The 25,535-nt window shown below is 39.1% G+C and overlaps 1 protein-coding gene across 8 annotated transcripts in view; it reads left to right on the top strand.

Moving 5' to 3' along the window:
• Window positions 1–24,887, top strand: part of Cdc27 (cell division cycle 27) — a 48,634-nt gene extending 23,747 nt beyond the window's left edge. For 3 of the 8 annotated variants that reach the window (XM_028780472.1, XM_028780477.1, XM_028780478.1), the window contains 11 exons: window positions 456–589; window positions 4,200–4,299; window positions 5,396–5,603; window positions 6,148–6,320; window positions 9,343–9,495; window positions 11,474–11,682; window positions 14,139–14,256; window positions 16,872–17,000; window positions 19,487–19,561; window positions 20,627–20,783; window positions 21,951–24,887. In XM_028780472.1, the coding sequence (XP_028636305.1) occupies window positions 456–589; window positions 4,200–4,299; window positions 5,396–5,603; window positions 6,148–6,320; window positions 9,343–9,495; window positions 11,474–11,682; window positions 14,139–14,256; window positions 16,872–17,000; window positions 19,487–19,561; window positions 20,627–20,783; window positions 21,951–22,033 (1,539 nt within the window). In that variant the 3' untranslated portion in view covers window positions 22,034–24,887. Of the gene's footprint in view, window positions 1–455; window positions 590–4,199; window positions 4,300–5,395; window positions 5,604–6,147; window positions 6,321–9,342; window positions 9,496–11,473; window positions 11,683–14,138; window positions 14,257–16,871; window positions 17,001–19,486; window positions 19,562–20,626; window positions 20,784–21,950 lie in introns of those variants that run through there. The other 5 variants (XM_028780474.1, XM_028780476.1, XM_028780475.1 and 2 more) reach the window with 4 other exon arrangements.
• The last annotated feature ends 648 nt before the right edge of the window (window positions 24,888–25,535 follow it).

Below are 25,535 nucleotides of genomic sequence, written 5' to 3'. Positions count from 1 at the left end.
GTTCTTTTCAATATCTAGCTATTTAAATGTCCAAAAGCTAAATTAAGATTGTTTCTGTCACATTGGACAATTATTTCAGAAGAAGCAAGTATAGTTTTGTTTTTTTCTTCCCCTTCCAGGCATGCAGAAATTAAAAAAAAAAAAAAGAAAAAGTAGAAAGCAGAGAAGCAGTATCTTTATAATTTAGTCTCCTCAGACTTTTAGTTAACTGTTTTAATAAGTGCAAAAGGAATAGTATAAAATCTTGCTGTTTCATTTTCTTTGTATTTAGCAAATTAATTCATAAATACTTAAAGTAATAGCTGTCTTAAATTTTTTAACACAAAACAGTGATAATAATGATTGTTTTCGGGTGGCATTATCTCTTCTGAGCTGTTTCCGTGGAGAAAGTGTAGATAGGAACATCACAGTGTCTCTTTATCATTTGCAGTGCAATCTATAATCACAAACCTTAGACTTTTTGTGTTTTACAGTCTGTTGCAAGAATGGGCCAAACTGGAACAAAGTCTGTCTTCTCACAGAGTGGAAATAGTCGAGAGGTCACACCAGTACTTGTTGCACAAACACAGAGTTCTGGCCCACAAACAAGGTATTTATTATGGTCTCTATTTCATCAAAGTAATGTATATGCTCCTTCAAAATTATTTTGTTCATAGACACTTGACCTTTAGAGCAAGTACACATAGATTTCTTTCTTTTTGTAATGTTTATTTGTATTTATTTATTTATGGAGGGGTGGGGGGGGGTAAAGTTTCCCTGTGTTAGTCCAGGCTGTCCAGGAACTCATCCTGTAGACCAGGCTGGCCTTAAACTCAGGCCTGTCTTTACCTCCCTAGTGCTAGAAATAACGACATGCACCACCACAGCTGTGTGTTTTGTTTCTTAGGCAGAGTCTATATTATGTAGTCCTTGGCTGTCCTGGAACTCACTATATAGACCAAGCTGAGGTCTGGCTACCACTGCCTTCCAAGTGTTGAGATGAAAGGTGTATACCAGCATGCACAGCAAATACAGATTTCATTCTCTCTTTACCCTAATATTATTTCTGCACACCGGTCATAAAATTGAACTTCAGATACAGAAGCCTTAAAACCGTCACAGTTACAGTCTTAACTATTTTAAAGGAATCAATATACCTGAATGTTAGAGTTCTAGTCAGGAATACAGCTTGTAGACTGTGATTGAATAGGGTCTTGTTACAAGAATTGTTTGACTGAATGGTTGACTTGGAGTTTTTTGTTTTGCAGGGCAGGCAGTTATTACAAGAATGAGTACCTGGGCATGGCAGGTACTCATCTGTAACACACACACACACACACACACACACCCGGAACTAAGGGGTGTAGGCAGGAGGATGCAGAGAACTTACTAGCAGCTAGCCTAGTAAGAGTGAACTTTGGGTTCAATGAGAGATCTGATTTATGAGAATATGATGGAGAACCATAGAGGAACCACTGAGACCCTGTTCTGTCCTCTGCTTATACACTTAGAGGTGCGGATGTGTATGTGCACACAACTTTAAACTGGGGTAGAAAGGAATAAAAGAAAGATACTTTGTTTCCTGGCTCAGTGGTTAAGAATGTTAACTGCTCTTGTAGAGGACTGGGGTTTGGTTCCTATATGGTGGATTACAAGTGTGTAACTTCAGCTTCAGTGAATCTGATACCCTCTTCTGGCATTTGCAGGCTTCTGTACATGTTTGATGCATGTAACTCACAGGCAAACATAAATGCACATTAAATTAAAAGTAAATAATTAAAAGCTTTTAAGAATGAATGATTACCCCAAAATGTTCCCTCCACTCCACTCAGAGATACCTCCAAAGCTGTCTCTGAGCATGTTTTACTCACTGGTCGGCATCTTAGTTTTAGAAACTTTTTGACGAAAACAGATAGGTGATACAAAGGTTGATTTCACTTGTCAAGTTGTGGCAGGGTCTGGAATCACTAGTGAAGGGTTGTCTAGAGTAGGTTGCCCTGTGCACATGTCTGTGAAAGGTTTTCCTAATAGGGATAGTTGAGGTGGAAAGACCCATCCTGATTATGGATGGTACTGTTTTATGCGCTGGGCTTTGGACTTAACTAGAGAGAAGGAATTGAACACGGCTCTTTGCTTCTTGGCTGTGAATGCAAAGTGGCCAGCTTTCTAGAGCTTCTGCTGCTATGTTATCTCCCAACCCCACCATAATCTACTTGTGACCTAAAATAAAAATCTTTCTATGGTTGTTTTGCCAAGTGTTCAGGAACCAAGATGGATATCTAGTAGAATTACCCATGCTTTATGAAGGATTGAGTCCATGAGCCTTCTGCCTTCCCCCTTTTATATAGGGTCTCATATATCCTAGGATGGCTGCAAACTTGCTATGTATCTTGAGAATGACCTTAAACTACTAATCCACCTGCCTCCACCTCTAATGTGCTGGGATTACAATCAGTGCAACATACCAAGTTCAAACCTAGAGTTCAAACCTAGGACTTTGTACATGCTGAGGAGGCACCCTGCCGCCTCAGCTGTCTCCTCAGACCCGTTCATCATCTACTCTTCTTGTTACCTGTTTGAAACAGGCTCTCATTATACCACTTAGCCAGTCTTAATTAGATTGCTTTAAGTTTATTGTGTTTTCTGTTTGTTCTATTGGGTTTGGTTTTTGTTGTTTTTTTTTTTTTTGAGACAAGGTATGTATTATGTAGATTTTCCTTGAGTTGAGAACCTTATGTCTGTCTTGACTTCCCTTAGTATAGGGATTGCAAACATTATTACTACCATGCCCAACTAAGTTGAATTGCATTCTAAGAATAGAATTCTTGGTGCTGAAGATATGGCCTAGCGATTAACACTTGCTGTTCTTGCAGATTACCTACCTTCACTTCCCAGCACCCCCTTTGGGTAGCTTACAACTGCCTGTAACTGCATTTTTAGAGAATCTGATGCCCTCTTCTAGCTATCTGAGGTGCACATGTGTACATGCAGGCACTGGTACATATTCATAAAATAAAAAAAAACCTAAGTGTAGAAGTACACACCTTTAATCCCAGCACTTGGGAGGCAGTGATAGGCAGGTCTCTGAGTTCAAGGACAGCTTGCACTACATAATGAGTTCCAGGGACAGCTAGAGTTACATAGTTAGACCCTGTCACAAAAATAAATAAATAAACCAAATCTTAAAAAATGGAATTAACTATTAGCTAAGCATGGTGGCATCCACCCTTAATTCCAGCACTCAGGAGGCAGAGTCAGGCAGATTTCTGGGTTCAAGGTCATGCTAGTCTACATAGAGAACTTTAGGCCAACCAGGGATACATAGTAAGACCATTTATTTATTTATTTATTTATTTATTTATTTATTTATTTATTTTAAAGTTACATTTGGGACAGACCAATGCCTTAGCAGTTAAGAGGACTTTCTGCTCTTGTTTCTTTCTGCCATCCAGTTTCCAGCACCCACATGGTGGTTCACAATAGCCTGTAACTCTGTATCTGTAATTCCAGGGGACATAGCACTCTTTTCTGGCTTCTATAGGCACTAGGCTTGCTTGTGGTACAGTCATACATGTAGGCAAAACATTCATAGACATGAAAATAAAATTTTAAAGTAGAATTCTTCTTATGGTTTGCATTTCAAGTAAATCTACACAAGTAATGATCATAGTTTTGTCTAAGTAGAGTAAACCTTTGTTTCAACTAGTGAATTTGTTTATTCTAGTAATTTTTTTTATTTTTTCTAATATTCATTGTCTATTGACAGATACCACATTTAAGTAATTCATGTCCAACTTTTTGATTTAATATCTTGTAGTTGCCAACGTGTGCTCTAGACAGTTGTCTATATATATTGTTATTGTGGGTTTGTGTGTGTGTGTGTGTGCATGCTAGTACTTGCAAGTGCATTCAGGCCAAAAGAGATAGCATCACCTGCAACTAGACCTACTGGCCATTGTGAACCACCTAACATAGACACTAGGAATAAAGCTTGAGTCCTCTGGGAGAGCATCAAGTACTCTTAACCAGGGAACCATCCCCTCTAGCCTGGGAAGTTTTTAAATCCTGAATCTTCATAGAGACCCAAAAGAACTAACCAAAAGACCAGTTTTAGAATATTTTATGATGAATGCATATTTCAATAAAGCAGAATTAAGAAAATAGATAGTGGTCATCATAAACCAAACATTAAATGTTAAAAAAAGTCTTTGTTTTTTTAGTACAACACCTCAGGTATTGAGCCCCACTATTACATCTCCCCCAAATGCATTGCCTCGAAGAAGTTCCCGCCTTTTCACTAGTGACAGCTCTACAACCAAGGTAAAGATTTCTGCATGCCACGTTTATTTAAAACTTCCTATGCTGAAATTTCTATTCATTCCTAGCTTCATCTTAAATAAAGGCTTTTGTTTTAATTTCTAAGAGGGCTCATTATATAGATCATGGAAGTTGCCCTCCTCCTGCCTTAGTTACCTTCTAGGGTGCTGGGATTATGGGATGGACCACCATGCTGAACTAATTCATTTCTTATTCGGAGAACTTAGCTATAATTTTTGTGAATCTGCTTGATCATTGGTAAATATGTCAGTCTTGAAATGACCAACTCATAATAAAAATGTTAGTGGCTTTTTTCAGGAAATAGACTGGAGGAAAGACACAACAATTTAAATGTAGTACAAATGGATTTCTTTATTCTGGAAGAATAAGTCTGTATCATAACTGTTATGGTTGGTTGTACAAATGCCTCTGATAAATTATACAGCTCTATATATACACATCCAAAAGAATTCATATAAGAACTGGGAAATGTCAGTGGGGTTTGTAGTTCATATTTTATCACTGAGGAAAGAATGAGTGGGAGTTTGGTCTTGTTACTATCTTTGTAGAATAATTTTTTTAAAGTTAAAAGCAAAGAAGATGAGGGGACCTTTTTTGTCTTGGTCTGCTGACTGACATGAATAATTTACCTTTGACCTATCGCAGTGAGTGATTTCATGCTTTGATACAATTAGTGCTGCGTTTTCTTACTTTTAAGTAATAAAGGAGAATGTGGTGTACTTTCAGAAAAGACCTGCCCTCAGTGGAGACTGACCTCGGTTGCTGTTAGTTGGGCGATGTACTGTTATACTGAAAATGAGATGACTCTTGGCATGCTGGTTCATCCCTGTAATTCCAAGATTTGGGAGGGTAAAGCAAGATTGCTTCAAGTTCCAGGTCAATATAGGCCAAAAGTTTGTCTCAAAACAAAAACAAACAAAAAAATTGGTTTTGAAGTCTTGTTTTATAAAATTTTTGATGAGAAAAACAAAAAGACTAACAAGGATTATGCATTTCTTTTCTGTGAAGTACTTGGAGGAATGTTAATGGGGATGCCTAGACAAGTATGACAAGCGTGGAATTTTATTCCTTTTTACAGGAGAATAGCAAAAAGTTAAAAATGAAGTTTCCACCTAAAATCCCAAACAGAAAAACAAAAAGTAAAACTAATAAAGGAGGAATAACTCAACCCAACATAAACGATAGTCTGGAAATTACAAAATTGGACTCTTCTATCATTTCAGAAGGGAAAATAACCACAATCACACCTCAGATCCAGGCATTTAACCTACAGAAGGCAGCAGCAGGTCTGTTTGTAAAAGCTTACTGTACTTCCTGTGTTTCTACTTTATTGTATACTTACTTTGATTAAGTTTCTTCATGCCTTTATTGTTTTTAGATTAATACTGCCATTAAAAAATTGTTTTAATGGATATTTTTATGTTTTAAAATGTGTGTCTCTTATTTATTTCTATGGATATGTTTATCCCCAAAGGGATAATGCCCAAAGAGGACACAAGTCCCATGGAACAGGAATTGTAGATGGTCGTGAGCTGTCATATAAACACTGGGAACTGGACAGAGAATGCTTTTAACAACTGAACCCCCCAAAAAATTATTTTTAACTTAATTACATTTTATTTTATTTAATTTAGAGAGAGTGAGTATGTGTACACTATGTGGGGTCCCAGGGATCAAACTCAGGTCATCAGGCAAGAACCTCTAACTACAAAGCAATCTTGTCAGCCCAAATACTGGAATTTTTTTTAAAGGAATAATTTGTAGTTAGCAGTCTTAGAAAACCAAAGTTGTATGTATTTCTCCTTTGTTTATCATATTGTTTTCTCCTAGAAGGTTTGATGAGCCTTCTTCGTGAAATGGGAAAAGGTTATTTAGCTTTGTGTTCCTACAACTGCAAAGAAGCTATAAATATTTTGAGCCACCTACCTTCTCACCACTACAGTACTGGTTGGGTCCTGTGCCAGATTGGACGGGCTTATTTTGAACTTTCAGAATACATGCAGGTAAGTATACAAAGATACATTATATCTTTCTAGAATTAATTTAAGTATCATGCTTAAGGCTAGATTTTACTAATTTACTAATTTTACTAATTTACTAATTTTACTAATTTACTAAGGCTAGATTTTACTAATTAGTAAAGGCTAATATTTACTAATTTATTATGTGACATGTATATAATTATTTTCCTAGTACATATAATTGTCTTAGTTAGGATTACTATTGCTGTGGTGAAACACCATGACCAGAAGCAACTTGAGGTTTATTTTCCGAACAGTTCATCATCAAAAGCAGTGAGGAGGCTGGAGAAATGGCTCAGCTCAGCGGTTAAGAGCACTGGCTGCTCTTCCAGAGGTCCTGAGTTCAATTCCCAGCAACCACATGGTGGCTCACAACTATCTGTAATGGGATCTGATGCCCTCTTCTGGTGTGTCTGAAGACAGCAACATTGTATGCATATATATATATATATATAAAATCTTTAAAAAAAAAAAAGCAGTGAGGGCAGGAACTCAGACAGGGCAGGGATCTGGAGGCAGGGACTGCTGCACAGGCCATGGAGGGTGCTGCTGACTGGTTTGCTCCTCATGCTCAGCCTGTTTTCTTACAGAACCCAGACCATCAGCCCAACGTGCTGGGCCCTCCCCCATCAATCACTAATTAAGAAAATGCCATTCAGAGGATCTTATGGAGGTGTTTCCTCAGTTGAGGTTCTTTTTTTTTTCTTTTCAGAATAACTCTAGCTTATATCAAATGATATAAAACTAAGAGACAATTTATAAATTTATTTCTTGAGATAATTTAAACTTAGCAGGCTTTCTTGAAAAGGATTTTAAAGAACAATCAAGTTAATGTAAATTCTTTCTACAGTGTATATAGAATTATACACTGATCTAAATGTCATTCAGTGTGCTTTATAAACTTAATGCTATAAAGAATATTATATTTAGTTGAAGCTATGATATCCTAATCACAGGATTTTTTTCTTTTGAGGCAGGGTCTTTTCACCTTGTAGCTCTGGCTGGCCTGGAACCTGCTATATAGACCAGGTTCATCTCCCTAGTGCTGGGTTTAAAGGCATACCTGGCTGGTTTTGTTTTTGAGATAGGGTCTGATATAGGCCAGGCTGTCCTTGATCTCTATAAGCCAGGATTATTTAACCACCTGATTCTCTTCTCTTCCCTCTTAGATTGTGGGGTTATAGATATCTCCTGCCATCACTGATTTATGAACCCATGTAGGAGTTGAATCCAGGGCTCCATACATTCTAAGCCAGCCTTACCAACTGAGAGGGAGGGAGTGCCATCATCAGTCCCTTCCATTTAATTCATTCGTGTCTCTTGTTCTCATAGGTCATAATCACTTGTGGAGCTTAGTTTATTTGTTTGTTGGGTTTTTTTTTGGGGGGGAGGTTGTTTATTTGTTTTTTGAGAAAGATTTTTCTGTTTAACCTTGGCTGGCCTCATACACAGAGATCCACCTGCCTCTGCCTCCCAAGTGTTGAGACTAAAGGCATGCGATGCCACCACCAGGCTTTTTATTTTATTTTTGAGACAAGGTCCTGCTGTGTAGTCCAGGCCCACTTTGATTCTCTATATAGCCCAGGCTGGCCTCAGCTTGCTAGTCCTGTTGCTTTGTATTCAGTCCTAGCTGATAATTGATTTTAAAGGTGATAATAGCTTCTGAAATTTTTGAAGCCAAAAGGTATCTGTGTGGCTAATTTCTTTGTTATGTTACATAACCTAAGTCTTTTAGAAGCACTCACAACTTTTAAAGAGATTTGAGGGGACTTGTAAAACAGCAAACTGATTCTACATGACAGATCACAGTGTTTGGGGCAAAAGTTCCCAGTTTCATAAATGTCCTTCCGCAGGGCTGGAGGATGACTCGGCAGCTAACAGCACTTGTTATACTAGCAGAGGTCCAGTTCCCAGCACCCACAGTGGCTCACAGTAGTCTATAACTCCATCTCCAGGGCTTTGATGGGCTCTTCTGGCCTCTCAAGTACCCACATACATAAAAGCAAATAACAGTTCTTTCCTTAGTTTCTGTCATCTTCATTAAATACAACCCAAATATTCCTTATTCTAAACTACAACTTTGAACACTTTGAACTTAGGTGTCAAAACTAGGTGACACATAAATGTGAAGTTTTTATAAAGGTTATAAGAAGTACAGTTCTAGAAACTGTAAATATTTTGAGAGAGAAAAAAGTTACCCGTTACCTATGGGAAGCTTTAGAAAGGTGCTGTTGGTTAGTGGTCACTGTACCTCCATCAGACATGCGCTCAGGGTTGTGCTGTTGGTTAGTGGTCACTGTACCTCCATCAGACATGCGCTCAGGGTTGTGCTGTTGGTTAGTGGTCACTGTACCTCCATCAGACATGCGCTCAGGGTTGTGCTGTTGGTTAGTAGGCACTGTACCTCCATCAGACATGCGCTCAGGGTTGTGCTGTTGGTTAGTGGTCACTGTACCTCCATCAGACATGCGCTCAGGGTGCTCATCACTCAGTGTGCCGGAGACTTGGCGGCTAGTCACCTTCTTAGCCTCAGTTTTTCAGTAAGTTTATATTCTCTCGCTCTCTCACTCTCTCACTCTCTCTAAAATTATGTCTTATGTGAGTGTTTACATGTATGTATGTATGTATGTGTATCACTCATGTGCCTGGTACCAGAAGAAGATGTTGGATCCCCTGGAACTAGTTCCAGATAGTTATAATCTGCCAACCAATGCCAGGTCCTCTGCAGGGCAGCCAGTGTTCCTTGTCCCTCAGCCGGTTGCTCCAGCCCCATCTTTGTCTTTTTTATAGAAATTTCTTTTCAGGCTTCATGTCTTTATCCCTAGTTACAATACAGGAGCTAGACTAACTCGAGTATGATTGCCTCGGTATTCGACATCTCACAATGATTTCTCTTGTTACTAATTCATGTAAAGCGTGGACCTTGCAGAAATCCAGTCCTGTGGAGACAGTAGCCCACACTAGCCTGTATGTACAGTTTCACTTACTAGTTCTTTAATTTCAGGCTGAAAGAATATTCTCAGAAGTTAGAAGGATTGAGAGTTTCAGAGTTGAAGGTATGGAGATCTACTCTACAACACTCTGGCATCTTCAGAAAGATGTTGCTCTTTCAGTTCTTTCAAAAGATTTAACAGACATGGATAAGAATTCACCAGAGGTATGCTACCAGCAGTTTGTTCACATAGTCACTTCTCTTTTACTTGTTTTACTTGTTTTTGGGTGCAGTGCTGGTCTGGAACCCAGCACCAAGGGTATGCTTGGCACGTAATCCTTAACTCCAAGTTAACATCCTTGACCACAATGGCTTTTGATATAGTCCTGTATCACTTACTGATAAATCCTGACAAGTGCATTGTTAGGTAATTTTGTCATTTTTGCAAAGCCTCATAGGATATAATTACACAAGAGATACATTATTCTTAACTACACAGCAAGTTTGATACTAACTCTGGACTTTATGAGATTGTCTCAGAGAAGACTCTTCTCACACATGCAAAAACATCATGCTTGGTGACTCATGATTGTAACCTCAGTTCTTAGAAGGCCTGTCCAGACAACAAACAGGACTCTAATCTTTAAAAAAAAAAAAAAAAAAAGATTGGGGAGGGGAGCACATTTATGCCATAGTTGAGTATATTTGGATTTTAAGGGACAACATTTGGGAGTCCATTTTTTTTTTCCTTAAAATATGTGGACGCGCGCCTTTAATCCCAGCACTTGGGAGGCAGAGGCAGGCGGATTTCTGTGTTCGAGAGTTCGAGGCTAACCTGGTCTACAGAGTGAGTTCCAGGACAGCCAGGGCTACACAGAGAAACCCTGTCTCGAAAAACCAAACCCCCCCCCCCCCAAAAAAAAAAAAAAAAAGATTATGGACGTGAAGGATTTAACTCTAGGTCATCAGGCTTGGCAGCAAGCCCTCTTACCTACTAAGTCATCTTGTTGGCCCTTAATTGCTGTTTTAAGACATAGAATTGATTCATATGTACTAATAATAAGTATTTCAGGACATCTCAAACATATTTAGTGAGGGTTTATTTGAAGGTCTTTGCTTTTTTCAGGACTTTGCTGTTTTGCCTAGGCTGTTCTTTAGCTCTTGAGCCTCCCATTTGGACCTCCCACAGATGGAATTCCAGGCATTTGCCTGGCTTGTAGTGCTACTTTTGTGAAATGCACATAAACCTGGATTCAGATTGCTGTTCTCATCTGGCCTCCACAGACTCCACAAGTGCACAAACTCACAGGAAAACACAGATACTCATATATATATCATCTTTTAAAACATCAAAAACACAGGGCCAGTAAGATGACTTCAGAAGGTACTTGTGGGGCTGGTGAGATATGACGGCTCAGCAGGTGACAGTTTGCCATGCACGTCTGTACCCTGAGTTGGTTTTCCAGAACCCATAGTGGAAAGAAAAAAACAGCTCCTTGAAACTGAAACTGTTCTCTTGAGTCAACTGTGATGCCACACACCTTTAATCCCACACTCAGGAAGGCAGGCAGATCTCCAAGTTCAAAGCCAGCCTGGTGTCTACTGAGTTCTAGGACAGACAAGACTATACAGAGAAACTCTATCAAAGAAAAATACTCTGCTCTGACCTGCACTTGTGGAGTTTGTGTGTTAGTAAAAGTTTTTAAAAAGAGAAAATGATAGTCAGGAATTTAAATTTCTTCAGGTTTTTTGTCTTCTAAATAAAATCTGAGGCCTGATTTTAGTCACAAGGGTTGGTTTTGTTAAAAAGGAAAATAAAAGTTTGGTCAGTAAGATGTCTTAATGGGTAAAAATGGTTGTGCCAGTATGAGACCCTGAATTTGAATCTCCAGAACCCACATAATGCCAGGTACAGTGTAAATAAACTGCTGGAACGCCAGCACCTCCACAGAGAGGAGACAGGAGCAGAGACAGGCACGTCCCTGAAAGCTTGGAGGTAGCTCGCCTACTGCACACAACAAACACAGACCCTGTCTCAAATGAGGAAAGCAAGGATCCACACTCAAACCACACACAGTTTCTTAGGCCAAAATTAAATTAAAATACAAAAAAATTAAAACGGTATGTTTTCACTTTTGACGATAATTTTCTTTATAGAGCATAAAAACTTTTAACTGATTGGTTTTTGTTTCTGTTTTGTCAGGCCTGGTGTGCTGCAGGGAATTGTTTCAGTCTACAACGGGAGCATGATATAGCAATTAAATTCTTCCAAAGAGCTATCCAGGTCGATCCAAATTATGCTTACGCCTATACTCTATTAGGACATGAGTTTGTGTTAACTGAAGAACTAGACAAAGCATTGGCATGTTTTCGAAATGCTATAAGAGTCAATCCCAGACATTATAATGCATGGTAAGTAAAGAGACAAAGTCTTAATAAAGATCGTTTTATTTAATTTGTTTGCATGTATGTGTTGTGTATGTATGGGCTGTGTGGGCCACAGCAAAGAATGGAGGTTAGAATATAACATTAAGGGTTGGTTTTCTCCCAGGAATGAACTGGGCTTACCAGGCTGGCAACAGGCACCTTTACCCACTGAGTGCCTTTTTTAAGATTTTTTTTATAGGTATGCCTGTTTGTTATGCTTATATGTATGTATGTAATATGTATATATGTATGTCTCACATGATGCATCACATGCATGCCTGGAGTCTTAGTAAGGGTTACTATTGCTGTGACAAATACCATTACAAAAAAACAAGTAGGGAAGAAAGTGTTTATTTAACTTACACTTCCATATTACTATTAATAATCAGAGGAAGTCAGGACAAGAACTCAAACAGTAGGAACCTGGAGGTAGAAGCTGATGCTTGCCTCTTACATACATAAAGCCCTGGATTCTCTTCTAGCCCCTGAACCACATATACTGACTGGGCTTAGTGACTCATGCTGTAAGCCCAGTACTGGTGAGGCAGAAATGGGAATCAGAAGTTCAAGGTTATCTTTGGCAACATAGTGAGTTGGAGGCCAGCCACTCCAGGCTGCATGAGACATGCTCTCATAAATAAATAGTGCACAGACCAAACATTTATGAATAATAAAGTATAAAGAAATAGGAAAGACCAAAGTCTGTAGTGTGAACATGTCTGAATGTAAGTAAAGACTTAAAATTTAGAAAGGAAGCCGGGCGGTGGTGGCGCACGCCTTTAATCCCAGCACTTGGGAGGCAGAGGCAGGCGGATTTCTGAGTTCGAGGGTTCGAGAGTTCGAGGCTAGCCTGGTCTACAAAGTGAGTTCCAGGACAGCCAGGGCTACACAGAGAAACCCTGTCTCGAAAAAACCAAAAAAAAAAAAAAAAAAAAATTAGAAAGGAGACCAAGTCAAAGTACGATTAGGTAATAAGAATGAACAAAGTTTGAACAAAAGGATACTTGAGTTAAGGAAGCAGATATAAGACTTAGATTGGGCGGGAGAGATGGCTCAGTGGTTAAGAGCACTGACTGCTCTTCCAGAGGCCCTGAGTTCAATTCCCAGCAACCACATGGTGGCTCACAACCATCTGTAATGGGATCCGATGCCCTCTTCTGGTGTATCCAAGAGAGTGACAGTGTACTCACATACATAAAATAAATAAATCTTTTAAATAAAAAATTGAAACAGAAAAATGTAAAAAATGTACATTTTAGCTGGGCAGTGGAGACGCACACCTTTAATCCCAGCACTTGGGAGGCAGAGGCAGGTTGATTTCTGAGTCTGAGGACAGCCAGGGCTATACAGAGAAACCCTTTCTCTAAGGAAAAAAGAAAAATGTAATTCCAAATGAATCCATGTATTGTGTTGTTCCTTTGAGATAGTGATTATGAAAAGATGGTCTTTTTTTTTTTTTAATGAACCATTAGTCTAATAGAAGCTAAACATAATGAATAGATTTGTTACATTCACCCATGTAGAAAAAAAGCCAGGTGAAGGTGGCACATACCTTTAGTCCCAGCCCTGGGGAGGTAGAGGCAGGCCAGGCGGATCTCTGAATTTGTGGCCAGCCTGATTCACAGAATGAGTTCCAGGACAGCCAGGGCTACACAGAGAAACCCTGTCTTAAAAAAACAAAACAAAAATGTTCTGGAAGAAGAGTTTTTCTAACCTGCAATCCCCACCCCCTTTTTTCTTTTGTTTAAACCACTGTATTATAATATTTTATTTAATATGTAAATTACGTTGCTATATAAATAATTGGTCTACATACAATAAAGTATGGAAAGGAGGAGATTGAGTTTACCAGAACCAGACAGCCATAGTGGAACATGCAATTATTTCCCAGTTATTTTGGAGGAGACTAGAAGATTGCTTGAGCCAGGAATTCAAGGCCAGTTTAGGCACATTAAAAAAATAATAATATAGGCTGGGCAGTGGTGGTGCACACCTTTAATCCCAGCAGTGGGGAGCCAGAGGCAGGTGGATCTCAGTGGGGCAGGATAGCCAGGGCTACATAGAGGAACCCTGTCTTTAAAAAAACAAACAAACAAACAAAAAACAAACAAACAAAAGGAATAATTTAGCAAAGTGTTTGCTGCATACATAATCACTGCAGGAATTAGCTGTTCCTTCTACATTAGAGTGGTGAGTTTAAAGGTGTGGCTTCTCTTCGCTATCATAGTTTTGCCTGTTTGGGTAATTTATTGTCTTCACTTATAAAAATGTGTCTAAAATGTTTCAGTGATATTTATTATGACTAGTACTTTTTGTCTCCCCTAAGACATTCTTTCCCACTGTGTATTGAATGCCAGGTTCCTAACTGTCTGACTAGTAGATGAACTAAACTAGTGGCCACAACTTGTGTCCTTAAAAATTATACTTTCTTACAATTTCAGGTATGGTTTAGGAATGATTTATTACAAGCAAGAGAAGTTCAGCCTCGCAGAGATGCATTTCCAGAAAGCACTTGATATCAACCCTCAGAGTTCAGTTTTACTTTGCCACATTGGAGTAGTAAGTAACTTTGTAAACATTGCTCTGATACCTCCCTATTAAGAGTTTAGGTGGCTTAATGGTTACTGTGAAAATTGAACTGTTTTTTTAATGAAGCAGTGTCGCAGAGTATTTTCCAGCTTAACCAGCACCTTTCTGACTTACGAGAAAGTCTCTTGTGGGGCTGAGGATATGGCTCAGGAGCCACAGATTTAGTCTTTATCATAAAACTGAGTGTCCTCACACTTACAATCCTAACACTCCTTGAAGGTAGAAGCAGATGAATCACAAGTTGAAGGTCATTCTCATTAAACAAAGTAAGTTTAAGGCCAGCTTGGGGCTACTGTATAACCTGTCTCCAGATCCAGCGAGGAGGAATTGGGGGAATCCCTGTGTGTTGGTATACTCTATTTGTTTTTTGTTTTGGGATGTGTGTGTGTGTGTGTGTGTGTGTGTGTGTGTGTGTGTGTGTGTGTCTCAAATGATGTTTCATTGCTTAAGACTTGTTTTATTTTTTATTATGTATATGGATATGTTAACTACAGATGCCCAGAGAAGCCAAAGGCATCAGCTCTCCTGAAGCTGGAATTACAGGCACTGTGAGCCACCTGGCGTGGGTGCTGGGAACCACACAAACTGCAACTAGACAAAAGCATTCACCATCTCTCCAGTGACTCATTTTGTTTCAGTTTTACGAAGCCCAGGCTGTAATGTGTAATTTAGTGACACAAGATTCATAAACAACTTATTTTAACAGACGTTAATATTTAGACGGTCATAATAATCCTTTAGAAATGTTTTATCTGCATAAATGGTTTGCTAGTGAAGGGTAAAGTCAAGCTTTACTTACTTTTAAACTTCGTGGAAAATATCTACTATAAAAGATCAAATCATGGGGTTGGAGAAGCGGCTCAGTGGTTAAGCAGAGGAGTTTGGTACCTAGCATCTACTTCAGGCAGTTCACAACCACCTGTAATTCGAGCTCCAGAGGATCTCAGGCTCCAAGCCACCACAGGCACCTACACTCATATGTATATGTACACACACACGTACACATGTCTGAGGACCTAGGTTTTAATCTTATAAAAAAATATTTAACAGCTCTGAAGTTCAGGATGCTTTCTAAAAAATTACTATTATTGGGGAGGGTCAGGGCACAGGCAAATTGGTTCTTCTACCTTATATGGGTTCTTTAACAACAGATCGTTTTTTCTGGCTCTCAGTGCTATCTTTGAAATGGAACACTTGCTAGACTTAGAAGAGAACTAAAAATAATCTGTTAATCACTTAGTGCCTTAGTTATTTTTCTATTGCTGTGATAAAACACCAAGACCACATGCCGGGCAGTGGTGGTGCACACCTTTAATCCCAGCACTTGGGAGGCAGAGGCAGGTGGATTTCTGAGTTCGAGGCCAGCCTGGTCTACAGAGTGAGTTCCAGGACAGCCAGGGCTACATAGAGAAACCCTGTCTCGGAAAAAAAAGAAAAAAAAAAAAAAAAAAAAACACCAAGACCAAGGCAACTTAGAAAGTGTTTAATTTGGCTTACAGTTTCAGGGAATTAAAGTTCAGGATGGTGGAGCAAAGGAAAAAGAGAAATTGGGGATGAAGTGATCTTTTGAAACCTCTAAACCTGCCCTCAGTGACACCCCCTCTAACAAGGCCAGGTCTCCTGAGCCTATCCAAACAGTCCCACCAACTCTCGACCAAATATTCAAATAGGAATGATTCTTGTTCTAAACAGCACAGAGTAATGAATTAGTACACTTAAACCCCTGTAGACGATGCAGTTAGATTACACAGTCTCTTCTCCAAAAGTTTTATCTTAACTCAAGTATAGAATTGTAAGCTCTTTAAGTTAGGATAGATGATAGAGTGCTCTATCTAATTGACAATTATGATGGACTGAATGTTAATTATATATTACAGTTTGTAATTTACATAATTGTTAGGTTATGCTCAATTTATATCTAAGAGAAGAGTTTTTTGTTTTAATTTGGACAGAAAAGGTTGGAGATTGGTTCTAATGCTTTGTCTTATTTCTGTTCCCAAAAAGCTGCACTTGCAGACCTGAGGGTCCCTGCCCCCAGCTGGCTTCAATTGATAATAAAACATTGCCATACAGCCACTGACTGGGCAGAAAGACAGAGGCAGGACTTTTAGATTGCGCAGGCAAGGGCCTGGGAGAGAGAGGAGAGAGTCACCATGACAGGGAAGGAGAAAGATGAAACTTAAAGGCCTGCCAGCATGTAACAATCCAGGAAAGTAGTCCTAGAGGCCACTTCCCCAGTTGGGCCTGGGGTAGCAGAGGTGAAATACAGATTTTAAAAGATACTAACTCAGGAATACTGGAGGGGGGTGTTTGCTAGCCTCAGGGAAATTTAGAAGTGACTAGCCATTGAGCTAGTCAAGGCATATCAAAATTAGCTTTGTGTGTGTGTGTGTGTGTGTGTGTGTGTGTGTGTGTGTGTGTGTGTTACTTTCATTGGAGAATCCAGAGGGCTGTGGCTGGTGACTAGAAGATCAACCTGCTGGGAGCCAAAGCCAGTTAACCAGTTCTCCGCCATAGTTTTGAGTTATATTATTTGCTTCTTACCTTTCTTCATTAATATCAAGATGGATCTTTATTTCTTACAGGTTCAACATGCACTAAAGAAGTCTGAGAAGGCTTTGGATACCCTAAACAAAGCCATTGTTATTGATCCCAAGAACCCTCTATGCAAATTTCACAGAGCCTCAGTTTTATTTGCAAATGAAAAATACAAGGTGAGATTTATGAGTTTTTTCCACACTGTATTATGTCTCCTTTAAAAAAAAATTTCAAGGCTAACTTGGCCTACATAGTGAGTTCCTGGATAGCTAGGGCTACATAGTGAGCTCCTGGATAGCTAGGGCTAGATTGTGAGTTCCCGGATAGCTAGGGCTATATAGTGAGCTCCCAGATAGCTTGGGCTACATAGTGAGCTCCTGGATAGCTAGGGCTACATAGTGAGTTCCCGGATAGCTAGGACTACGTTGTGAGTTCCCGGATAGCTAGGACTACGTTGTGAGTTCCCGGATAGCTAGGGCTATATAGAGAGATCTTGACACAAATAAAAATTAAAAGTTATATGTCATTAATTTTTGGTTTTGGTTTTGGTTTTGTGGGGTTTTTGTATTTTTTTGTTTTGTTTTATTCTTTGGAAGCTTTTCTCTGTTCTTAAAGGCCAGGGGCTAGAATGTAGTTTTATTTTCTTTTATAAAATGCTCTATGAAATGGGAGGCTCAGACAGGAGGATTGCCACTAAGTCCACTTTAGCTACAGAGTGATACTGTCTCAAAAAAAACAAACAAAGGAGCAATGCCCCCTAGGAAGGATTGGTGTGGGGTATTCAGAAATGTGTATGGATTCCACATCTAGAAAGGCTCTTTTATTCACCGCAGAATTGTTTTTAAAAGAAAGACTTGAAGCATCCTCCTGGGACTAAAGTAAATGAAGTGACAGTGAGCAGCTGCATGCTGGCTGTCACTCTGGAAGGGGTCAGCTCAGTGATGGGTGCTTGTCCAGAGTGCACAAGGCCCTGGCTGTAAGCCACCACTTCCAGAAAGAGGGAAGAAAAGATACTTATTGAGAACCTACTATCTGTCACTAGGAAAACAGTGGTAAATAATGCAATCTCATTAATATAGTACCCCTTAAACTGTGGAAAATAAATGCAAAGGAAAGGAAGTGACAGGAGGCTTTTTGATAATTTATTCAATCATAAATGATGAACATATAAATTTATTTATTTGAATTTCTGTTTCCTGTTTGAATAAATGTAGGTTCTTAGTAACTAAAAAGGAGTAAAAGCTAAGCTGGATGTATTAGTACACACCTAATCCCAGGGCAGGGGAAAGGAAAGCAAGAGGATCACAAATTCAGGAATAGGCTAGATCAAATGAGACTTAGTCTTTGAAGAGAAGTAGGAAAATGGGGTGGGGGAGGGGAGGTCAGGTGGTAGAGCACCTACTTAACAGTCACAGAGTCCTGGCTGGGTTCAGTGTCCGACACCACCTAAGTCATACCTGCAATCTCAGCACTGGGAAGTAAAACCAAAAAAATGAATTAATTAAGCAATCTCATTTGGCATTAGATGTTACAACCAAGGGACAGGAGTTAAAAGCTCTAGGACTGCTGCTGTCCCTGTTGTCCCCTTTGTCTTCAGCAGTGGCCGTGTAGCCAAAGCTGGCTTTAGTTCAAAGATGACTTTGAACCTTTTCTCTGCCTTCCAGGTGCTAACATTACTGAGGCTGTCATGCCCCATTTATGTGGTGTTAGGATCAAACACAGGGCTTCTTGCATGCTATGTGAGCACCCGACAAGCTGAGCCACCACCCTACCTAGTCTCTATACCCTTCAAAGTTTTCTTTGGGGTTTTTTTTTTTTTTTGGTTTTGTTTATTTGTTTGTTTGTTTTTTGGTTTTTCAAGACATAGTTTTCTTTGTACCGAAGTTGTATATAAATAAATTTGCTTATGTTATCTGAATTACAAAATTTCCTGATACCTTTCTCAGCACATCATCTTGGATCCTTGCCTCACACTGTATCTTTGAGCTTTTTCTTTATATAGAAGTCAGCGTGTTTGTCATCTTTTTAAAATATGTCACTATTAAAGTTGAATATGTCTCATAAGCTTACTTTTCAACTAACAGTTACTTTTTTGTTGTTGTTGTTGTTTTGTTTTTGTTTTTGTTTTTCAAGACAGGGTTTCTCTATATAGACCTGGCTGTCCTGGAACTCACTCTGTAGACCAGGCTGGCCTCGAACTCAGAAATCTGCCTGCCTCTGCCTCCCAAGGGCTGGGATTAAAGGCATGCGCCATCACTGCCCAGCTACTATTTTTATTAGTAGTTCAGAACATAATTTTCCTTGTTCATAGATACTTTTTCAATTACTGATTTTTTTTTTTATAGTTTTTTTGTTTGTTTGTTTTTTAATGTATGTGAGTACACTGTCACTCTCTTCAGACAAACCAGAAGAGGGCATCAGATCCCATTTCAGATGGTTGTGAGCCACCATATAGTTGCTGGGAATTGAACTCAGGACCTCTGGAAGAGCAATCTGTTCTTATCCACTAAGCCATCTCTCCACCCCCAACATCGACTTTTTAAGTCTGTATATTTAATGTTTGTTTTTAACTTTGTGTGTCTATGTGTGGTACCTGACTGCATTTGTTTAGTCAGAATTTTGTAAGATTTTGCTCCTCTAAGTTTTCTCTTTGTTTTTTCAGTCTGCTTTACAAGAACTTGAAGAACTGAAACAGATTGTCCCCAAAGAATCCCTGGTTTACTTCTTAATAGGAAAGGTAAAAATCGGGGCCTTGGTGTTATGCTACAACTTTAACAAATAATAAAGTCTTTTTCTTTCCTTTTTTTAAAGATTTGTTTGATTCTTTTGCCAGGCAGCAGTGGTGCATGCCTTTAATCCTAGCACTAGGGAGTCAGAAGCAGGTTCTAGGATAGCCTGGTCTCCAGAGTAAGTTCCAGGACAGACAGGGCTGCACAAAGAAAGGTTACAGGAAACTTAGATCTTCTGGAAGAGCAACAAGCAGTTTAACTGTTGGACTATCTCTCCAACCTCAGCAACTATTACATTTTGAAAAATACTTAGATGTATTGTATATACAATACTTGCTCTGTAGACTAAGCTGTTCTGGAACTCAGAAATCCACCTGCCTCTGCCTCCCTGGTGATAGGATTAAAAGCATCTACTTAGCAAATTTAACTAAATTCCTGAACTAAGAGCCCTGGGGAGAAAAAAAAATGGATTCAGCAGTAACAATTAAAAAGATGATGTTCTAGCTGGGCATGGTGGTGTGTGCTTGTGATCTCAGCATTTGGAATGCTAAGGCAGAACTACTAATGAACTGCACAGTGTCTTACTATGTAGCTCAGGCTGTCCCAGATCAAGGCCAGCCTGGACTGTATACTCATGGACATCTTGTCTTAAAAGACCAAATCTGGAGCTAAAGACAGTCTCAAATGCCTGTGTTTTCAGCTGTCCTTGACAAGGCTTCAGGCTCTGTGTCTTGTACAAGTTCTCAGTTCAAGGCCAGCCTGAGCTACATAATGAGACCCTGTGCAGTTCATTAGTAGATCATGAACCTCGCGTGCATAAGGCTGTAGAAATGAAAATCACTCAAGCAGCTTCTGCAGTCCTTCCCTCCATTGTCAGTGTTCCAGTTGGTGAAGTTTATTGGGAACTCCTACCTGAAAAATAAAGGCAAGGAATTCTGATTCCAATACCTGACTATATACAGAACACTTAAATGTGAACTCACGTGTTGGATAAAAACAACCCCCACCGGAATGGACTTAAAGTTTATGTTTAAGATTTTACAGTTGAAGAATTGAGTGCTCGTGTTTTTTAGGTTTACAAGAAGTTGGGTCAAACTCATCTCGCCTTGATGAATTTCTCTTGGGCTATGGATTTAGATCCTAAAGGAGCCAATAATCAGATTAAAGAGGCAATTGACAAGCGCTACCTTCCAGATGATGAGGAGCCAATAACCCAAGAGGAACAGATCAGTGAGTATCACACAGTAGATCTGTAGCACTCAGAGAGCTGCTGTGTGCAGAGCCTCTGGGTGCTGCTGTAATTACTTCTAAATTTGGTGTGCCGTGTGACTTTGAACCTCAGCTCGGTAGTAGCAGTTGCTTACATTCTATTTAGTCCTGGACAAATCCAAAAATCTCTATGTGTGATTAGTGCATATAGTTAATATTTATATAGATTAATACTAAGAGAATTGGAAATTTTCTGAGGTAAATTCTTATTAGCTTTTGTTCATAAGATTTAGTGAACATCTTATAAGTAAAATTTACAATCCCAGTACTGCTCTTTTAAACTGAAGGTTATATTCCACATTTCTTTATACTGTCAGGGACTGTCCACAAAGTTAAGTCAGTGGTTAGGAGTTAGCAGAAGTGTTAGCCTTTCTTGATGTTTTTGTTATTATATCTATCTTTATGTCTCAGAGAGCTATTTCTAGCTCCTAGAGTAGGAATACAGAGTTAATAGAAAAAAAGGCAGGAGGCTAGAAATCCTGTGTAGTAAGTAGAGTTCTATAGAACATGGACAAGGGCTGGGTTTGATCCCAGACTTTATAAACCAGATGTGGTGCCGCTTGTGCCTGTAATCCTAGCTTGGGAGGTGAGTGCAGGGAGGAGCATCAGCAGTGGAAGACACGCTCAGCTCCATAGGAAGTTCATGTTCAGCTTGGGCTACATGCGATGCTGTCCCCAAAATACAGCAAGTTAACTTCCCAGCATGCTGTGAGACAGTAGAACTAATACTGCATGCCCATAATTCCAGCACCGGGGAGCAGAAGCAGATGGATCTCTGAGTTCAAGACACCAGTGGTCATCTACATAGTGAGTTCCAGGACAGGTTACATAAGAAAACCCCATTTTGAAAAACCAGAGAGGCCAGGCGGTGGTGGCGCATGCCTTTAATCCCAGCTCTTGGGAGGCAGAGGCAGTCGGATTTCTGAGTTTGAGGCCAGACTGGTCTACAGAGTGAGTTCCAGGATAGCCAGGGCTACACAGAGAAACCCTGTCTCGAAAAAAAAGAAAACATTTGGAATTTTATGGTCTGTGGGGTCTCATCTCTGAGTGTAATGAAATTCTCCTTATTTTTGTGAACCAAAAAGTTGCATTTGTCCTATACCTTATGTTTGTGTTTCATTTGTACAGTGGGGACAGATGAATCCCAGGAGAGCAGCATGACAGATGCAGACGACACACAGCTTCATGCAGCGGAAAGTGATGAATTTTAACTTGTGGCAGTCAGACTCTGACTGGCTAGTGCTGACATGTTCCTGTCCCTCCACACACTGAGTCTCAACTCTTGAGCCGCCGTTGCTGTCATTCATCGCCTAGACCATGAGTGTGCCACTTTCATTGGACCCTGACTGTCCACAGAATGAAAGGCAGTGCAATACTTAGCTGCTAACAAGACTGGCTCGTTTACCAGTATGAATGACAATTTGGGGGAGGGGTGAGGAACTTTTCTTTTTTTCTTTAATCTCCTCAGTTGGAAATCTATCATGGAAGGAAGAGTTATGTTTTATCTTGAAGGAACCATTAGATATGGAAATGGTGATGAACCAGAATTTCTTGGTCATTTTTCCAAAATTGTTTTTTATTTGGTTCTATTCCTGATAAACAGAGTGACTGACCTTCATTTCTAGGTTCTTCAAGAATGGTGTTAGCAAGTGCCAGATGGAACAATAAAAGACATTGCCTATAACAGAGTAAAGTTCATTGCCAAGGAACATAGCTGACCTTAAGCTTGGAGTGTCTCCTGTAAGCAAATGCAGTGGGCCTATTCGGACTCATGTAGGAGTCAAATATCCCTCCATACAGTGTACACTTATTCTTGGCAAGAATGCTTTAATGTCTAACCAAGAATTTTAATTTATTCATCTTGCTTCAAAGTGTTGATCATTGTTGTCTTGGTATTGCAAACTTTACAATTGGTCTTGACGATACTGGCTTTACTCTTTGAGCTCTGTGGGATCGCCTTCAACACTCAGAGATGGTAGAGTGGTTCCCTGATGAAAAGCCAACCAGGCCCTTACTCACCACTGTGTTTACCAGAAGAATCAGTATGAGAACACTAAAGAGAGACCTTCGAGATCATGCTAGAGAAGCCTTAATACAGTTGGAGCTGTACCTAACCGTGAGTCTGCCTCTTCCCCAGGAGTGCGAGAACGTGTGGTGACCTCTGTCAAGTGCCGTTCCTTTCAGCTCTCTGCTTCGTATTGTCAGTAGTGTGAGTCACCACAGCTTGTAATGAGCGTAACTAATTGGGTTTAAAATACTGAACATTTTTAACCTAGAGAAAAGTTTCTTGTAAAAGAGACAATTTTTCTCCTGAGTTCATCATAATAGGAGTTTATGTGTGTTTGGGGACTGGCCACAATTTTAAAGATCTAATTATGCGTATAAAATGGGAATTATTGGAATTTCACAGTAATAGATTTAAACAGTCTTAAATTGTGTATCTCCTTTATTGTAATGTATTGAAAATTTTAGAGAAACTTTAGTTAACATTTTATTAAGTGCCAATGTCAGAATATAACAAATTATAGTTTCTTATGAGTGACAGGCCTACAGTTATTATTTTGGAATATTTGATGAAGGAAAAACTCACTCACTGGTTACTTGTATATGTAAGTCAAGCTGTGAAAATAAGGTGGATTACAAAAGATATGGAAGAATGTTTTATCCTGTAGACTCAGTCATTTCCTGTCAGTTACTTAACCTTCTCAACCAGATGTGAATTAGATACCATTATAAAGTCAAAGTCTTGGGTTAGGGATTAGGTGCCAGGGAAACATCTAAGATAATTTCCTGCCTAAATCTATGTATGTGTGCCGTTTAAAAAAATTATTTATGTGGAAAAGGAAAGTTGGGAATAAATGACTATCATAAAAAATTCCCATAGGCTAGCACTTCAATTCTAACAGATATTCCATTTTATTATTCATTAGTTATGTAAAGTTTAATTTTTATTTTTTTAATTGGCAAATTGTCAGCCAGCTATATGCATATATATACATTACATTATCAGATCTAGAGTTTCATAGAAAGCTTTACCCTGAGTTCTGTTGCAGACCTAGAGAATGCTAAGCTCAGAGCATAATTTACTGAAGTGTAATTATCTTGTTTTAGTGGGAATTTATGTCCTGTGCCAGAGGGGACTTTGTGGTGCTGATTTTGAGACAAAGGATGGGGGGGCGGTCATGGTGGTGGCTGGAAGGCATTCAGAGACTTGGCCTGCTTTCATGTTTTCCTCACACCTGCTTTGAATAGCATTTAGATACAGAAAGAAGCCTTATTTCTTTATTTCCACAGAGTAACTGTTTCTTGGGTTTCTTTTTCTTTTCCTTTGTGTCTTTTCTTTGCTTTTTTTTTTTTTTTTAATTTCTTTTTCACAGAATAGGGATCAAATAAACAAACACATTTTGGTAAGCAAATTGTTTGTTTCAAATTTCAGAGCTTGCTTTGAAGGAACTTAAGAATACAAATTTCTTCATTGTCTTTTTTACACCTATACATAAGTATATGGATACAAATACACACATTCACACAAAAGTATATTAGAGCATTGGATTTTTTTTTTCCTCATGGAAATGGTTATTACTGCACCAGGATGAATATTTTTTCAGAACAGATGGTACTCAAAGTAAGGAAAGGTGGGTCTCTTAACTTTTTCTGTATTTCATTACTTAAAATTTTTTATTTTGTCCAAGAACTGCAAGTAACAGTTGAACCATGCTGCTGTTGTACCTTAAAAACTCAGTGATAACCAGTGTTTAGTCCATTAAAAACACTCTTTTCAAAGAAAACAGTTTCGAAGTCTCTGATTAGCCAGAGTACAGTATGGGCCTTCACTGAGAAAGATGGCCCATTTTCTTTGGGAAAATGCAAGTGTGAGTGTGCCATGTGTGTTCGTTCTATTTGCATTGAAACAATGTACTTTTGTGTCGTCTTTTTGCTTTTCCTGACTTATTTCAGAAATTGTATAGTCTTTGGGGGGAAAGTCTTTTCTGTTAATATATTTACAGTTCATTAAAGGATATGGAAAATCCAAATAAATTACTTTTGAAAGCAGTTTATAATCAAGGTGTTAAAGCTATGTAAAAGCTGTGTCATCTGCATTTTTATACTGAGTCACAGCGGCATAGTGATGAAAGATCACATTCTATGTTCTACAAGAGCCTAGGGCAATGTTTCTCTAATTTTTACTTACACTTTTTAATATATATATTAAAGTTCATACCCTTTTTAGTATTATTTGGAATTTCAAAATAAATATTATGACAAAAAAAACAATGGTAATTTTTAGAATATATTATTTTGAAACTACAGAACCTCCCTTTATCAGCAGCTGTAACTTCGCAGGTCAACCAGTTAACAGCTCATTCTTTAATGATGTCATTTCTGAGGTTCCCTCAGGGGACACAGGCCTTGTGTTACAATTCAACATCTGAAGCTAGGCATGGTGGCTCAAAGGCAGCCTGGGATACATATTAAGACTTTGTCTCAAACTCGGGAGTGGTGGACATCGGTGGGATGGCTTGCTTGGTAAAGCTGGAGCTGAACTTAGATCCGCATCACTATGTGAAACGCTGGGAAGCAGGGATGGGAGGGAGGATCCTGGAAGTTACTTGGCCATCCTGTCAGTGAGCTCCAGTTTTAGAGATACTACCTCAAAAAGGGAGATAAGTACTTGAAAAAGATAGATTCTTATGTTGACTTCTAGACTCCACA

The sequence above is a fragment of the Grammomys surdaster genome, unplaced genomic scaffold (assembly GCF_004785775.1).
Source record: "Grammomys surdaster isolate TR1022 unplaced genomic scaffold, NIH_TR_1.0 371, whole genome shotgun sequence".
In the NCBI taxonomy this organism is placed as follows: Eukaryota; Metazoa; Chordata; class Mammalia; order Rodentia; family Muridae; genus Grammomys; species Grammomys surdaster.
Note: the sequence above shows the minus strand (reverse complement) of the source record. Positions and strands in the feature narration are given on the sequence as shown.